Raw genomic sequence first — 19,044 nt, 5'->3', positions numbered from 1 at the left:
TCACAGGCTGATGTTGCTGTTACCTAACTTGCATAGTGCAGCATTCACAGGCTGGCTTTGCTCTTACAGGACCTTCAGAGTGCAGAATTCACAGGCTGGCTTTGGTGTCACGGGACCTTCAGAGTGCAGAATTCACAGGCTGTTTTGCTGTTGCAGGCCTTGTAGCGTGCAGAATTCACAGGCTGATGTTTCTGTTACATAACTTGCATAGTGTGGAATTCACAGGCTGGCTTTGCTGATACAGGACCTGCAGAGTGCAGAATTCACAGGCTGGCTTTGCCGTTTCAGGACTTGCAGAGTGCAGAATTAACAGGCTGGTTTTGATGTTTCAGGACTGGCAGAGTGCAGAATTCACTGGCTGACCTTGCTATTACAGGACTTGCAGAGTGCATATTTCACAGGCTGGTTCTATTGTAGGACTTGCAGGTTGCAGAATTCACAGGATGGGTTGTTATGACAGGACTTGTAGGGTACATAATTCACAGGCTGACTTTACTATTACAGGACTTGCAGAGTGCAGTATTCACAGGCTGGCTTTGCTATTGCATGACTTGCAGATTGCAGAATTCACAGACTGGCATGCTTTTACAGGAATTGCAGAGTGCAGAATTCACAAGCTGTCTTGCTGTTACAGTACTTGCAGAGTGCAGAGTCACAGGCTGGCTTGCTGTCACAGTACCTGCGAAGGCAGAATGCACAGGCTGGCTTTGCTGTTACAGGACCTGCAGAGTGCAGAATCTTTTTTTTATTGTAATTTTTAGTTTAGTTTCCAAAAAAACAAACGTTTTATTACACAATTACATATTTCCTTTGCTTAACAGTTCTTCATACTGACTTGTACCGTCTGACCAGAACATGGTCAATTTTCTGGCAATATTGAGACCATGAAATTGATTACTGCGCAAGTCAGCCGTGTGTTTGTTCCAGTAATTAGGTAGCTCCACCACTTTTCTAAGTTGTTATCTATTGACGCAAAACTAGCGAGGTGCAGCGACCTTTGGTCTTTAGTAGCTGGGCATTCTATTATCAGGTGTTTACCTGATTCCACTGTTCCACTTGTTGCAGTATCTACACTGATTGTCCTTGGTGTCAGGGTCACACCTCAACATTAGGACTGCTTTGGTCTTGAAAAGGTTAAAGCGCGATCTCATAAATTGATTGCGATGGTGTCGTGAGGGGAATTTGCATAAGTATTTGGGAGTTTCGTCAAGTCCATGCAACGAAGTTCCCAGATCTTGTATGGATGTCAGCTTTTGTCGCTTGTCATTGTTCTGAATCCAGTTCCAGCGTCTTAGTTTTATTTTGGCTCTTTGTGGCATTTAGTTTAGTTTAGTTTAGTTTATTATTTATAGAGCACGCCAGACCCTGGGGCATCAGAGGGCACTCGACAAGAATATGCTCAGCTTGGTTACAGGTCCATGGTAAGTAGGACAATACATGGTCATCAGACAATTTACATTAGGCAGACATTAGGCAAATATATACAAAGCAGGATCTAGGTCCAGAACAAGGTTTTACATGTGCACGTATTCTTGAGAGGAACATAAAATAATAATATATACAGTAATAATATACAGGCACCCGGAGCATTACAGTGCATGAAGAGAGAGTCGGATACAAATAGCCTGGTGAAGGGGTGCAAGTCAAACTTCAGGTAAGTTCGACAACGGATACAAGTTTGTTATACATTTGAATAACAAGTTCGTCTGTCAGATCTGCACATCGCATTATCGCAAGTAGTTTTTGTTCCCACTTGCCTATTAGATCCGGTACATAGGTGTTAGAAAGCTTTTGTAGAATTTCATAAGGGCCGGCTACTGGAACCATTCTCATTTTACGCCATGCAGAAATAGACTTCTACAAAACTGTACCGTATAGTGAGTCTATGCCCAATTCATAGCAAATCGCTGTTATTGAGAGGGTCTGTGGTAGGCTCAGGATTTTATGCCAAAATTTGCCCTCTAGCTTACACCACATATCAGCCGGTAGGTTCCATCCTCCTTCACTACCAAATGTTATAGCCGGAACGACTTTTTGTAAGAAGAAACAGAGTAGCGGTTTTAACGTGAATTTGCCATATGCAGCATGAAGTTTAAGTCCTTGCGCGGCAAATATTGTTATTCGCGTTATCAAGTCTTGAGTCCCGTTCCATTCGCGTATTGAGACATTGAATTGGACTCCTAAATAGCGAATGAAATTTGTTGTATCCAGTTTTACGTTGTTTAAATACCAGCTGAAATGTTTGCATAGTGATCGTCCGCTGACAATTGACATTACCTTTGTTTTGTCACCTGTGATCGGGATCTCCCTTGTTCGGCCGCAGGACTCTTCCTGTGGATGGTTCGGGTCTTGAATAGGCTCGCCCGAGCCTTGTCAGGTTGCAGGACGCGTTCAGAGTTCCGGGAAGTTCGTGGTTCCAGGGTATCCAGGATTAGCATAGAACGAGTAAGTAGGGGGGGAAATCCGGGAACAGGATAAAGGCAAGGAAGGAAGCAAGAGGATCAAGGAAATCAATGTAGAGAGTAAGCACACGTTGGGTCACTACCGAAGATAGCATTGAGACGCGCGGACCGGCAGGGGCGTGACCAATTTAAAGTACGTGCCACGATGTGAAAGCTAGTGCGTAGCACAGAGCTTGGTACGGCCATGTTGGGAGGAAGAAGGAGTACAAGCCCTTCGTGACAATGACCATGAGGTCCAGAAGGGGCAATTTCGCCGGCTCATGACATTGTTTTCTTTGTGTTTATTACTAGATCGTTGTTATTGCAGTACCTTTGTAGTGCGTCTAGGGATCATTGTAGCCCAATTTGTGTGGTATCCAACAGCACAATATCGTCGGCATATGTGTCCCAGGAGACTTGATAATTATTTATCTTTAGGGGGAATGTCCTTGGCTCCATTAGGGCAATGGGTAGATCTGATCTAAAAGGTTTGAACAATAAAGCTGCCAATGGGCACCCTTGCTTAACTCCCCTCTTTGTGAAGATTACATCAGAGAGATCACCTTTTGCGTTTAATCTGACACTGAAGGAGGTATTGGAATATAGTGCCATAATGGGCTGCAATATCTCCAGAGGACATGCCCATGATAGTAATTTCCCCCATAGTTTCTGGCGATTGATGGTATCGAAAGCCTGTTTCAAGTCTATGAAGGCAAGAAACACGTTTTTGCCATTCCTCATGGATTCCAGTTTGATGGTATTTAAGATGATCGAATTTGCTTCGACACCAACCCCCTTGGTGAAGCCTGTTTGGCGCTTGTCAGTCACATTAGCATGCTCAGCCCAGAACGCTAGTTTTTTTTTAAGGAAAGCAGCAAACACTTTTCCTATTGTGTCAAGATAGGACGATAATTCGTCGGATCGTTACGGTCGCCCTTGTTGAATATGGGCACGACTATTGCCATGCTCCAAGACTCAGGTAGGGTTTTGCTCTCTGCAATCCTCTCGAACAATATGGCAATGAACTTTGCCTATAAAGAGCTATTTGTTTTCAGCATTACATTGATAATGCCGTCTGGACCGGCTGCTCTAGAGTTGTTTAGTTTTTGGATAGCACATTTTATATCCTCCTGTGTTTCAATTATGAGCCAATTAAAAGTTCCATCAATATCAGGTATTGGGCATGTGGTACACTGTAAGTCGAAGATGGCGGTGTAATAGGAAACCCAACGTGCGTCGTTTACACCATTTGCCATGTCGTGGGCTGCTTTTACTGCACCAGTGTTGATTATTTCCCATAGCAATCTTGTGTCTTTTCGTATGATAAGCTACAACATAGTTTCAGCTAACTCCTGGTCGCGCCTGATGTTAAAAGCTTTTAGCCAGTTTCTATATTGAAGACGTTGCTTTTTCATTTGAGTGGCGCAATTCGTGCCTTTATCTTTTTTTAACTTGTTAGATCATTGTGCATTTGTTTCTTTGCTTGACAAAGAATTGCACTGAAAGAATGTCTATTGGAAATGTGATATGTGTTCTGATTTGTTTTCTTCGATCTGAACTGTATCAACAGCGAGCTGTAGTTAATATTTGATGCTGATGTTAGGATTGCCACATATTTTTCAGTAAACATGTATAGTTGTTTGGTATTGATCCTCAACCTTGATCCTGAATGGTTTGTCGTTATAGGTCCCATATATTTAACATCAGAGCACGGCTTTTCGATCTCGTACCACCTCATCACTAATGCATCATGATCACTTTTTGTTGTTTTTGCTGTTGTTAAGTGAATGATTTTACTTTTTTAGGTTTCTTGACACCCAAATGTAGTCAAGGGTTTTTTAACTAGTACCACAATGCCAGTGGGTGCAGCGGGGATATCTATGTTCGTGCATCCATTTGACATGGTGTTAGGCAGAAACCTGTGCAGTTCCCTTTGGGAACACTGCAAAAGATTTAGGACTACAGGTGTTGGCAGTAAACCCACTTGGTAGCAGTCTGTACCACACAGATTCACTGTGGTAGCTGTGGCTGAGCAGTCAGACTTCCCTCAAGAAGAGTTAGGCAGTATGTAAAGTATACACAATAGGCACTCGGATACAATAGTACAAGCAAACACTGACCAGAGCTTTGGTATCAAGGTATATTATTATTTATTTAAAAACACACTTATCGACACACTCTAGCACTATTATGGTAAAACACTTCAAATACACTGTTACTATTAATATATACATCCCAGGTTCCCTATCAGACAAGTCTTAGTTAACACCACTTATTTCCAGACAGAGGTGAGCGCTTAACTAAAGATGGCACTCTGATAAGTTAACGAAGATGGGAAGGAAAAGGCAGGAATTAGAAAAGCACACAACACGGATACTTTAGGACACTTTAGCAAGGCAGTAAAGATAAAGTCTATCGATGAGCCAAAGTTCATAGGCCGGGCCCGCTCTTAGAGAGAGTAAGGCACAAATGTGTCCAGGATCACACGGTTTAGACAGGCTTAAAAAGTCTTGCAAGTAGTTTGGAAAGGAGTCATTTAAGCTTTAGAAAAAGTTAGTTAGGGTGTCCCAGGCCAACCCAGGATCGAAAGCCGAGGGCTAAATCTACCTCGTACAATCGGTTGCAAGGGAAGCCGGGTGGAACACAGTACCTTATGTGGAAAGGATCCTCCAGCGGGGGCAGATGTTCCTGGCAGTGGGTGCAAGTTGCTGCGTCGTCCAGAAGAAGAGAAGGTCTCGACGTGGAGGAAAGATGAAGGTCGTTGCACTGCCAGGGAAGAAACCAGCCACGGAGTTTTCGGGCAAAAGGGTACTACCCTTTGTTCGCGGTGGCGGTAAAAAGTGGTATCCCGGTTACCAGGGTGCTTGGCACAGGTAAGGCGGCCACGAGATGTTCCAGGAAGCAAAAAAGGAAGGCAGACTGGTTATCCCCACCAGTCGAAGGAAGAAGACTCTCCGGATTGGAGATCTCCTCTGTCGTTGGGAGTGGTGAGACGGTTCAGCAGGGCTCCACCGGTGGTGTCATCTTGGCAGGTCGGCTCAGCAGCTCCCTCGTCAGATTCTTAGGTCCTGTGGCGACTTCTGAAGATCCAGTCCCCAAGACCCTGCTTTTATGCAGCAAACCCCCATTCATCAGTCCTAGCTGTCACTCAAACATGCTAAGGGGTTGGGCCAATCACACCAGAGTGCGACTTGAGTTGCCGAGGCAACTCAGTCCAGGGTGCCTAAACCCCCTCCCTCACCCCCTGTGGTACCCAGACAGAATGGCAAAACCTTGGAGGGCTTCTGTGCAGAAGCCCGCCAAAAGTGGAACAAAGGCTCAACTTTGGGTTGGAGTCACAGAAGCGAACACAAATGCCATTTTAGAACCGAGTTTCGGCAAAAACTACCAACCGGAGAATATATATTAAGTAAATAAACTGGCGGTATGTTTGAGGCTATGGTAAAAAGTATTAGCCTCGAACAATGGGAAAATCCCATAGAGAAATATTCGCGGTTGAATATTACAAGTAGTATCCACTGCCACCAGCCAAAACTCGATCAGCGGGGACGGATACGTGCCCCCTCGAACAACAGACCAGTACGTCCACAATAAGATGGTTTGTACTGGTTCTGTTCAGAATTTAAGACTAGTAAAGTCAATGGTAACTTTACATGCCCTGGGAGACAGTAGTCAGTCCCAGGGTATGGAGGCTAGGTTTGGGGGCCACTATGACACCGATGTGTTACAAAAACACATGAAGCCCTATGGAGTAAAAGACCCCATAGCCCATTAAACACATCTAGAGTCAAAGGAACACACTCAAATCATGTCCAAGAGTGAGGGTAAAAGAGGCTCACTCTTGGCAGGAGAAAAAAATAAACCCAAGAAATCCAGCAATGCTGATTGGGGACTCACTAGGTTAGGAAATTCAGCCTAAACAGAGAATTCTCCCTAACACATTGTACAGTCTCTTATCGTCAACTCCTTCATCCAGCGGACACCTCTATCTGATGATTTGGGTGCTTGTTGTTTATTTAAGTCACCACATATGATTATTGCCGGATCGTTGAAGGCAACTTTCATTAATTAATGTGGTGACAGTCGTTATTAGTTTATTTTGGGAAATCATCGCTGGATTCCAGTAGACGTTGACTATTAATAGGTGGCACCCGGGACCATCGTTGGTCTTGGGGAGTTTTACTGTGGTTGCTTGAGTAAACATGTTCGGATTTACAGCCTTTACGATGGTCCAATTTAGATTCTTTTTAATCATCGTAATTAGTCCGGCAAATGGATGGCCGAACCTATTCTTTCCAGCAGCATTAAACAAAGGTGTATATCCGTTGCTTGTTGGTCTGTTCCGCAACCAGGTTTCTTGAAGACATGATCGTGCATTCATCTAATTGTGGCCTTTTCTCTTTGAATAGGTGGACAAAACCTCTTGTGTTCCAAGATGCCAAACGGTGTGTAGCGGTCTTTTCTGCCGACTTATCCTAGTGGTCACTTATTTTCTGCACTTGGGATTTCCAGCGTGAGCCTGAGGTGACTTTTTGAGCAGGTGCAGGAGAAGCTCTCAACTGATACAAAGATCTGCACGTTTTTGCTCATCGCTCCGTTGGACGTGCTGACTTGATTTCAAGCTAGTTTGATGATGGGAAACTTCTTCTGAATTATATACATCAAAGCCAAAGAACATCAGGTCCTCTTTGGCATCAAGTAGTTGTTTAACAATTAGTTTTAACTTGAGATGAAGGGTGACCCAATCTAGTCGCGCCTCCGACATATATTCAACGACTGCAATGTCATCGGATTCAATTGTGCATAGCATGGGTATGCTGTATAGGAGCTTGATGATATTGTGACGGTTTAGGTTCACGTCCTTTTGTTCATTTAAAATATTCTCAAGTTGTAATTTCCAACTGTTATTCTTCGCAGGTTTGACTGATGTGAGATAGTTTTATTTTGTCGTTGGCATTTGGCCTTTTGGGCCATTGTCTGTTTTGGATTCAAATTTGCAGGTAAAGTATGTTTATTGCTCACATTATTGCCTTTTTGGCCAGTTTCTTTGCCTGCCACTATGGCGTTCACCGTTATGGCTGAGCCTTTGATGGTTGTATTTCTCGTATCCACATTTAGTGAAAACAAGTGTTGTGACCTCTTTCCAAATTTCACGTTGATCGATTTTGCCACAATATTTTCATTGGTTGTATTGTCACCGTTCTTCGTGGTTGGATCATCATCATCGTCGTCGACGGAATGGGTCGAGAGATCACAGAGGTCGATCGAAGATTCGCTCATGTCGTCTTCTTCCTCGTTTTGCTCTTCCCTTGGTCTTTTAGTGTGTGGTGCAGCTGCTATATTGAGATGTTTCCCTTTTTTGTCACTCGTTTGAACATGCTGATGGAAGGAGGGGTCGAAATATTCCTGATGAATCTTTTAGCCTCGTTTGTTCCCGTTGTCTTTGCTTTCGGTTCAAGTCTCACTTTGGGAGGTTTTGCCTTTGCTTTTGTTCCCGGATGGATGTTTTTCCTGTCTGGGGCCTTTATCATTTTTGCTGTGCCTCTAAATATTCCAAATGATAATTTGGTGGTAACATCTTGCAGGCGTAATTCAGGAGGTGCTTGCGGATCTCTCATGTTTAATTTTGTTGTTTCATTTGAATTTACTTCCACAATGTCGTCACTCAATTGGGCACTCTCTGCAAGCAACACACGTTGGAACTTGCTCTATGGTTTTCTCCTCTGCACACAGTAACTCTGTTCCTTCTTTTGAGGTTTAAGCACCCGATGATGTCACTTCCTTCATTAGCATTGAGTTAAGAGCAGATGAATTTATTGCAGCTTGTGTAATGGTGCTCCCAAGAGTGGAGGGCTCTTTACTGATGACATTTATCTTGTGTGAGTTCAACATTTGCTTCCTGTTTGGCTTCTTTCCGGCTGATCTGCCTGGGCATCCATTTTGTACATTGCATAACAGCCTCCATTAGGTCAGCTTTATCATTGGATTCTTGTCTGGCAATATCACTTAAACGTGATTGCCAGCATCATGAGGCATCAGCTTTATAGTCTAATCTCTGAGTGATATTTTGCGACAGCGTTTCCATCTTGTTCATTGTTCATACAACTTCATGAATGGTAACATGGCAATTGATGTTGCAGCTAGGACGTTGTTATGGATTTGGATGCCGGCAGCTGTGGATAGATGGGCCTTGTTTTTAGATCCAGTATCTGGGTCACTTTCATGTGCATGTAAAACGCTGGAGGATTGCCTCCTCGCTGCTGGAGTCTCAATTGTTTGTGAACATGGGTTTGTGTTCCTTTTGTCATCATTGGCAATTTTACCTCCAGCGGGTATTGTCCTTTGGGTCGTACTTGTCTTTGAAAGCGAAGAGTTCAGACCTGGTCTATTGTCATGGTTGGTCATATTGCAAGCTTTCACATATTTATGAATGCAGCTCTCTTCGAGTCGTTCTCGCACCATTTGGAAGTCTGCTTTTAGTTTTTCAGTTAGGCGCGCTTCTCCCGCGACTAGCTCAGGCACAGCCAGCTCCTTGTTTTTCTGGTTTGTGGCCGCCGGGGCTGCGGGGCTTACAATAATGGTTCCCTCCTTTTTTGAAGTTTTATTTCTTGTATCAAACCTCGCAAGCTTTTTTGCGGGTGAATCCTTGTGCCTCAATCCTCGGCATGCAGCCTTTTTGAGGGTCTTGGGTCGACGATCAGTTCAACATTAATTTTCGAAGTGGATGGGGTCAAGAGGAGGTTTTCGTTACTTTCCATGTTTTTTTGTGTTGTTGCAGGCCACTTTTTAGAACACAAGGATTGAGGGGATATGAAAACATCAGACTCCGTCATTTGGCCTGCGGTGCCGACCACACACCCACTTGCATCTGGGAGGCGCTGGTAGTCGTCCACGAGGACATCCTTGGAACGGCAAGAAGCGTGAGGAATGCCGACAGTGTCCAAAGGCTCGGAATGCATCGCAGCGACTTCTTCGACGCTAGGCTCGCTCAACAGTTCAGAATCAGTGACATCGAAGGGGGACTCACTAGCGTCGATGTACACTGATGGCGAGGGTGAGACTGAAACCAAAGGCATTTTTCTCGTATCCGCGAGTCCGCGTGGCAGAGCAATCGTAGTTGCTTTCGCAGTTTCCAGGAGTCGGGAGTCATAATTCACTTGTGCGTCTAGAGCATGTGTGCCCTGGAGATCCTGTAAGGCAGGGGGATCGGCCTTATTTAATACCTCCGTTGCTAGAGATTTTAATGTAGGTATTGCAGGAATACAGTTGACAGAAGGGGCAACATATATTTCAAAGATAGAGTTGTTGCTTACCTCTGGCTCCACACCATTATTCAGTTTCCGACGATGCTGCAGCACTTTGTGGTGCGTTTTGGAGCCATATAACAGTGACACAGGCTGTGCCGAGGCAGCAGTGAGAACCAGAGCACCACGTGTCATTTTGCCGGTGCGGACTGGGGCAGACTGGGAACTCACTGGCGAACTCCGCTTGCTCTGCGCCCGGCAGGAGTTTATGAAGGTTGTCCTTAGAGTTAAAGGTACAGCGGCCAAATTTGGATTAGACCTGCAGAAAATCAAACAGTCGCTGCAGCTCCTCACACCAACAGTTTCTGGGGCAGACTGGGAACTCGCTGCAGAAGGACTTGCAGAGTGCAGAATTCAAAGACTGTCTTGCTGTAACAGTACTTGCAGAGTGCAGTGTCACAGGCTGGCTTGCTGTCACAGTACATGTGAAGGCAGAATGCACAGGCTGGCTTTGCTGTTACAGGACCTGCAGAGTGCAGAATTCACAGGGTGGCTTTGCTGTTTCAGGGCTTGGAGAGTGCAGAATTCACAGGATGGCTTTACTATTACAGGACTTGTAGAGTGCAGAATTCAAAGACTGGCTTGCTGTTGCAGACTTGCAGACTTGCAGACTGCAGAATTCATAGGCTGACGTTGCTGTTAGATGACTTGCAGAGTGCAGAATTCAAAGACTGGCTTGCTGTTATAGGACTTTCAGAGTGCAGGATTCACAAGCTGTCTCTGCTATTACAGGACTTGCAGAGTGCAGAATGATTTCACAGTTTGGGTTGCTGTTACAGGACTTGCAGAGTGCCGAATTCACAGGCTGGCTTTGCTATTACATTACTTGCAGAGTGACGTATTCACAGGCTGGCTTCGCTATCACATGACTTGAAGATTGCAGAATGCACAGGCTGGCTTGCTGTTACAGGAATTACAGAGTGCAGAGTCACAGGCTGGCTTGCTGTTGCAGGACTTCCTGAGTGCACAATTCACAGGCTGACTTTGCCATTACAGGACTTGCAGGGTGCAGAATTCACGGGCTAGCTTTGCTGTTTCAGGACTTGCAGAGTGTAGAATTCACAGGCTGTCTTTACTATTACAGGACTTGTAGAGTGCAGAATGCACAGGCTGGCTTGCTTTTACAGGACTTGCAGAGTGCATAATTCACAGACTGGCTTTGCTGTTTCAGGACTTGCAGAGTGCATAATTCACAGGCTGGCCTGCTATTGTGGGACTTTCAGAGTGCGGAATTCACAGGATGATGTTGCTGTTACATAACTTGCATAGTGCAGAATTCACAGGTAGGCTTTGCTGTTACAGGACCTTCAGAGTGCAGAATTCACAGGCTGGCTTTGCTGTTACAGGACCTTCAGAGTGCATAATTCACAGGCTGTCTTGCTGTTGCAGGACTTGCAGCGTGCAGAATTCACAGGCTGATGTTGCTGTTGCATAACTTGTATAGTGCGGAATTCACAGCTGGCTTTGCTGATACAGGACTTGCAAAGCGCAGAATTCACAGGCTGGTTTTACTATGACAGGACTTTCAGAGTGCAGAATACACAGGCTGGCTTGCTGTTACAGGACCTGCAGAGTGTGGAATTCACAGGCCGGCTCTATTGCAGGACTTGCAGGTTGCAGAATTCACAGGATGGGTTGTTATGACAGGACTTGCAGGGTACATAATTCCCAGGCTGGCTTTACTATTAAAGGACTTGCAGAGTGAAGAATTCAAATACTGGCTCGTTGTTGCAGGACTTGCAGAGTGCAGAATTCACAGGCTGGCTTTGCTATCACATGACTTGTAGATTGCAGAATTCACAGACTGGCTTGCTTTTACAGGAATTGCAGAGTGCAGAAATCACAAGCTGTCTTGCTGATACAGTACTTGCAGAGTGCAGAGTCACAGGCTGGCTTGCTGTCACAGTACCTGCGAAGGCAGAATGCACAGGCTGGCTTTGCTGTTACAGGACCTGCAGAGTGCAGAATACACAGACTGGCTTTACTATTACATGTCTTGCAGAGTGCAGAGTTCCCACGTTGACTTTGTTGTTACGGGACTTGCAGGTTGCAGAATTCACAGGCTGGCTTGTTATGACAGGACTTGCAGAGTGCAGAATTCAAAGACTGGCTTGTTGTTGCAGGACTCGCAGAGTGCATAATTCACAGACTGACTTTGCTGTTACAGGGCTTGCAGAATGCAGTATTCACAGGCTGGCTTTGCTGTCACATGACTTGCAGATTGCACAATTCACAGACTGGCTTGCTTTTACAGGAATTGCAGAGTGCAGAATTCACAAGCTGTCTTGCTGTTACAGTACTTGCAGAGTGCAGAGTCACAGGCTGGCTTGCTGTCACAGTACGTGCAAAGGCAGAATGCGCAGGCTGGCTTTGCTGTTACAGGACCTGCAGAGTGCAGAATTCACAGGCTGGCTTTGCTGTTTTAGGACTTGGAGTGTGCAGAAGTCAAAGACTGGCTTGCTGTTGCAGGACTTGCAGAGTGCAGAATTCATAGGCTGATGTTACTGTTACATGACTTACAGAGTGCAGAATTCAAAGACTGGCTTGCTGTTATAGGACTTGTAGAGTGCCAAATTCAGAGGTTGGCTTTGCTATTACATTACTTGCAGAGTGTAGAATACACAGGCTGGCTTGCTGTTACAGGACTTGCAGAGTGCATAATTCAGAGGCTGGCTTTGCTGTTTCAGGACTTGCAGAGTGCAGAATTCATAGGCTGGTTTTAGTATTACAGGACTTGCAGAGTGCAAAATACACATTCTGGCTTGCTGTTACAGGACTTGCAGGGTGCAGAACTGCCGTTACAGGACTTGCCGGGTGCAGAATTCACAGGCTGGCTTTGCTGTTACAGGACTTGCAGAGTGCGGAATTCACAGGCTGATGTTGCTGTTACATGACTTGCATAGTGCGGAATTCACAGGCTGGCTTTGCTGTTACAGGACCTGCAGAGGGCAGAATTCACAGGCTTGCTTTGCTGTTTCTGGACATGCAGAGTGCAGAATTCATAGGATAGGCTGGTCTTACTATTACAGGACTTGCAGAGTGCAGAATTCACAGGCTGGCTTTGCTGTTTCTGGACTTGCAGAGTGCAGAATTCATAGGCTGGTTTTAATATTACAGGACTTGCAGAGTGCAGAATTCACAGGCTGGTTTTAGTATTACAGGACTTGCAGAGTGCAAAATACACATGCTGGCTTGCTGTTACAAGACTTGCAGGGTGCAGAACTGCCGTTACAGGACTTGCCGGGTGCAGAATTCACAGGCTGGCTTTGCTGTTACAGGACTTGCAGAGTGCGGAATTCACAGGCTGATGTTGCTGTTACATGACTTGCATAGTGCGGAATTCACAGGCTGGCTTTGCTGTTACAGGACCTGCAGAGGGCAGAATTCACAGGCTTGCTTTGCTGTTTCTGGACTTGCAGAGTGCAGAATTCATAGGCTGGTCTTACTATTACAGGACTTGCAGAGTGCAGAATTCACAGGCTGGCTTTGCTGTTTCTGGACTTGCAGAGTGCAGAATTCATAGGCTGGTTTTAATATTACAGGACTTGCAGAGTGCAGAATTCACAGGCTGGTTTTGATGTTTCAGGACTTGCAGAGCGCATAATTTCACAGGCTGGCCTGCCATTGCAGGACTTGCAGAGTGTGGAATTCACAGGCTGATGTTGCTGTTACAGGACATGCAGAATGCTGAAGTCGCGGGTTGGGTTTGATGTTTCAGGACTTGCAGAATGCAGAATTCACAAGCTGTATTGCTATTACAGGACATGCAGAAGCCGCAGGCTGGCTTGCTGTTACATAACTTGCAGAGTGCAGTATTCACAGGCTGGCTTTGCTATCACATGACTTGCAAAGTGCAGAATTCACAGGCTGTCTTGCTGTTGCAGGACTTGCAGAATGCAGAATACACAGGCTGGCTTGCTGTTACCGGACTTGCAGAGTGCAGAATTCACAGGCTGGTTTTGATGTTTCATGACTTGCAGAGCGCACAATTCACAGGCTGGCCTGCTATTGCAGGACTTGCAGAGTGCGGAATTCACAGGGTGTCTTGCTGTTACAGGACATGCAGAATACAGAAGTCGCAGGTTGGGTTTGCTGTTTCTGGACTTGCAGAATGAAGAACTCACAGGCTGGCTTTACTATTAGAGGACTTGCAGAATGCAGAATTCACAAGCTGTCTTGCTGTTACAGGACATGCAGAAGTCGCAGGCTGGCTTGCTATTACATAACTTGCAGAGTGCATAATTGACAGGCTGGCTTTGCTATCACATGACATGCAGAGTGCAGAATTCACAGGCTGTCTTGCTGTTGCAGGACTTGCAGCATGCAGAATCCATTGGCTGGATTTGCTGTTACATGACTTACGAGTGCAGAATTTACAGGCTGGCTTGCTTTTACAGGACTTGCAGAGTGCAGAATCCACAGGCTGGCTTGCTATTGCAGGACTTGCAGAGTGTGGAATTCACAGGCTGGCTTGCTTTTACAGGACTTATAGAGTGTCTGTTTTACAGGCTGGCTAGCTATTACAGGACTTGCAGAGTACAGAATTCACAGGCTGGCCTGGCATTGCAGGACATGCAGAGTGCATAATTCACAGGCTGGATTGCTATTGCAGGACTTGCAGAGTGTTTCCCTGTATCTGTGTTTTGGGTCAAGGGGAGGAGTTGTAATGACTGAATTATGTTTTGAATGAGGTCCTTAGAACAGTGTTCAGTACCAGTGTTCATAACCTTTCCTCATGTGGCGGGTAAGTCACCCTTTAAATCAATGGACCTTCTTTGCAGTCACCCTCCAAGCACTGCATCTACTCTCCAAGACATCTGTGCTTCCTTAATCTTCATGTAACTGACCCCCAAATAGAGCCGTCACCAGCCCATTGGGGCCACAGCATCTTCTAGCTTTCCTGGTGGACCTCAAATGCACTGAGCGTGCCACTCACATGTCCTTGAGTCAGGTGCATGAGGCTGGCAAAGCAGCTCTACGGTTTCATGTAATTTGTGTGTAGTATATCTAACTGTCATGTTAATAAAATGTATACATACATTACATTTGATACGTGCCAGGCATAAAACATTGTTTTTTATTTCAGGAATTGGATAAAACAACCAGTGACATAGTGAAGATTAAGAAGCCTCCCCAGACAAAGCCTTTGTACTATGGCTACTGTTATTCTGTGGAGACTGACGCTGGCTCAGAGATTATCCCCATGGTGAGTGCATTATGAGGAAGTGGGCTGTGACTCCGGATGCAAGACTCTATTATATTAGTATTCAGATGGTGGCAGAGAGACACAGATCCCCAAGGACCCTGACTCCAGATGCGAGTCCCCCAATATTAGTATTCAGATGGTGGCAGAGAGACAGACATAGATCCCTAAGAACCCTGACTCCAGATGCGAGTCCCCCAATATTAGTTTTCAGATGGTGGCAGAGAGACAGAGATCCCCAAGGACCCTGACTCAGAATGCAAGTTCCCCAATATTAGTATTCAGATGGTGGCAGAAAGAGAGACATAGATGCCTAAGGACCCTGACACCAGATGCGAGTCCCCCAATGTTGGTATTCAGATTGTGGCAGAGAGACACAGATCCCCAAGGACCCTGACTCCAGATGCGAGTCCCCCAATATTAGTATTCAGATGGTGGCAGAAAGAGAGACATAGATCCGTAAGGACCCTGACTCCAGATGCGAGTCCCCCAATTTTAGTATTCAGATGGTGGCAGAGAGACACAGATCCCCAAGGATCCTGACTCCAGATGCGAGTCACCCAATATTAGTATTCAGATGGTGGCAGAGAGACACAGATCCCTAAGGACCCTGACTCCAGATGCAAGTCCCCCAATATTAGTATTCAGATGGTGGTAGAGAGACACAGATCCCCAAGGACCCTGACTCCAGATGCGAGTCCCCCAATATTAGTATTCAGATGGTGGCAGAGAGACACAGATCCCCAAGGACCCTGACTCCAGATGCGAGTCCCCCAATATTAGTATTCAGATGGTAGCAGAGAGACACAGATCCCCAAGGACCCTGACTCCAGATGCGAGTCCCCCAATGTTAGCATTCAGATGGTGGCAGAGAGACACAGATCCCCAAGGACCCTGACTCTGGATGTGAGTCCCCCAATATTAGTATTCAGGTGGTGGCAGAAAGAGTGACATAGATCCCTAAGGATCCTGACTCCAGATGCAAGTCCCCCAATATTAGTATTCAGATGGTGGCAGAGAGACACAGATCCCCAAGGACCCTGACTCCAGATGCAAGTCCCACAATGTTAGTATTCAGATGGTGGCAGAGAGACACAGATCCCCAAGGACCCTGACTCTGGATGTGAGTCCCCCAATATTAGTATTCAGGTGGTGGCAGAAAGAGAGACACAGATCCCCAAGGACCCTGACTCCGGATCCAAGTCCCCCAATATTAGTATTCAGGTGGTGGCAGAGAGACAGAGATCCCCAAGTACCCTGACTCTTAATGCAAGTCCCCCAATATTAGTATTCAGATGGTCACATAGACACAGATCCCTAAGGTCCCTGACTCTGGATGCAAGTCCCCCAATATTAGTATTCAGATGGTCACATAGACAGAGATCCCCAAGGATCCTGACTCCAAATGCAAGTCCCCCAATATTAGTATTCAGATGGTCACATAGACACAGATCTCCATGGACCCTGACTCCGGATGCAACTCCCCCAATATTAGTATTCAGATGGTCACATAGACACAGATCTCCAAGGACCCTGACTCCGGATGCGAGTCCCCCAATATTAGTATTCAGATGGTGTCAGAGAGACACAGATCCCCAAGGATCCTGACTCCGGATGCGAGTCCCCCAATATTAGTATTCAGATGGTCACATAGACACAGATCCCCAAGGAGCCTGACTCCAGATGCGAGTCCCCCAATATTAGTATTCAGATGGTGTCAGAGAGACACAGATCCCCAAGGATCCTGACTCCGGATGCGAGTCCCCCAATATTAGTATTCAGATGGTCACATAGACACAGATTCCCAAGGACCCTGACTCCAGATGCGAGTCCCCCAATATTAGTATTCAGATGGTCACATAGACAGAGATCCCTAAGGACCCTGATTCCAGATGCGACTCCCCCAATATTAGTATTCAGATGGTCACATAGACACAGATCTCCAAGGACCCTGACTCCAGATGCGAGTCCCCCAATATTAGTATTCAGATGGTCACATAGACACAGATCCCTAAGGACCCTGATTCCGGATGCGACTCCCCCAATATTAGTATTCAGATGGTCACATAGACACAGATCTCCAAGGACCCTGACTCCGGATGCGAGTCCCCCAATATTAGTATTCAGATGGTCACATAGACACAGATCTCCAAGGACCCTGACTCCGGATGCAAGTCCCCTAATATTACTATTCAGATGGTCACATAGACACAGATCCCTAAGGACCCTGACTCTGGATGCAAGTCCCCCAATATTAGTATTCAGATGGTGGCAGAGAGACAGAGATCCCTAAGGACTCTGACTCCAGATGCGAGTCCCCCAATATTAGTATTCAGATGGTCACATAGACACAGATCCCTAAGGACCCTGACTCTGGATGCAAGTCCCCCAATATTAGTATTCAGATGGTCACATAGACAGAGATCCCCAAGGATCCTGACTCCAGATGCAAGTCCCTCAATATTAGTATTCAGATGGTCACATAGACACAGATCTCCAAGGACCCTGACTCCGGATGCGAGTCCCCCAATATTAGTATTCAGATGGTGGCAGAGAGACATAGATCCTCAAGGATCCTGACTCCAGATGTGAGTCCCCCAATATTAGTATTCAGATGGTCACATAGACACAGATCTCGAAGGACCCTAACTCCAGATACAAGTCCCCCAATATTAGTATTCAGATGGTCACATAGACAGAGATCCCCAAGGATCCTGACTCCGGATGTGAGTCCCCAAATATTAGTATTCAGATGGTGGCAGAGAGACAGAGATCCCCAAGGACCCTGACTCCGGATGCGAGTCCCCCAATATTAGTATTCAGATGGTCACATAGACACAGATACCCAAGGACCCTGACTCCGGATGCAAGACTCCCAATATTAGTATTCAGATGGTGGCAGAGAGACAGAGATCCCTAAGGACCCTGACTCCAGATGCAAGTCCCCCAATATTAGTATTCAGATGGTCACATAGACACAGATCCCCAAGGACCCTGACTCCGGATGCGAGTCCCCCATTATTAGTATTCAGATGGTCACATAGACACAGATCCCCAAGGACCCAGACTCCGGATGCAAGTCCCCCAATATTAGTATTCAGATGGTCACATAGACACAGATCCCCAAGGACCCTGACTCCGGATTCAAGTCCCCCAATATTAGTATTCAGATGGTGGCAGAGAGACACAGATCCCCAAGGACCCTGACTCCAGATGTGGGTCCCCCAATATTAGTATTCAGATGGTCACATAGACACAGATCCCCAAGGACCCTGACTCCGGATGCGAGTTCCCCAATATTAGTATTCAGATGGTCACATAGACACAGATCCCCAAGGACCCTGACTCCGGATGCAAGTCCCCCAATATTAGTATTCAGATGGCCACATAGACACAGATCCCTAAGGACCCTGACTCTGGTTGCAAGTCCCCCAATATTAGTATTCAGATGGTGTCAGAGAGACACAGATCCCCAAGGACCCTGACTCCAGATGCGAGTCCCCCAATATTAGTATTCAGATGGTCACATAGACACAGATCCCCAAGGACCCTGACTCCAGATGCGAGTCCCTCAATATTAGTATTCAGATGGTCACATAGACACAGATCCCCAAGGACCCTGACTCCAGATGCAAGACTCCCAATATTAGTATTCAGATTGTGGCAGAGAGACACAGATCCCCAAGAGCCCTGACTCTGGATGTGAGTCCCCCAATATTAGTATTCAGGTGGTGGCAGAAAGAGAGACATAGATCCCTAAGGATCCTGACTCCAGATGCAAGTCCCCCAATATTAGTATTCAGATGGTTGCGGAGAGACACAGATCCCCAAGGACCCTGACTCCAGATGCAAGTCCCCCAATGTTAGCATTCAGATGGTGGTAGAGAGAACAGATCCCCAAGGACCCTGACTCTGGATGTGAGTCCCCCAATATTAGTATTCAGGTGGTGGCAGAAAGAGAGACATAGATCCCTAAGGATCCTGACTCCAGATGCAAGTCCGCCAATATTAGTATTCAGATGGTGGCAGAGAGACACAGATCCCCAAGGACCCTGACTCCAGATGCAAGTCCCCCAATGTTAGTATTCAGATGGTG

At 46.1% G+C, this 19,044-nt stretch overlaps 1 protein-coding gene across 1 annotated transcript in view; it reads left to right on the top strand.

Moving 5' to 3' along the window:
* The window catches only part of CARD8 (caspase recruitment domain family member 8), a 917,106-nt gene that overhangs the window by 317,579 nt on the left and 580,483 nt on the right, over positions 1-19,044 (top strand). Inside the window, exon 6 of the mRNA XM_069626623.1 lies at positions 14,832-14,951. Within this exon, the coding sequence (XP_069482724.1) occupies positions 14,832-14,951 (120 nt within the window). The remainder of the gene's footprint in view (positions 1-14,831; positions 14,952-19,044) is intronic.

The sequence above is a fragment of the Ambystoma mexicanum genome, chromosome 6p (assembly GCF_040938575.1).
Source record: "Ambystoma mexicanum isolate Mex_15411 chromosome 6p, UKY_AmexF1_1, whole genome shotgun sequence".
Classification (NCBI taxonomy): domain Eukaryota; kingdom Metazoa; phylum Chordata; class Amphibia; order Caudata; family Ambystomatidae; genus Ambystoma; species Ambystoma mexicanum.
The sequence above is the reverse complement of the archived record's forward strand: the minus strand, read 5'-3'. Positions and strand labels throughout refer to the sequence as shown.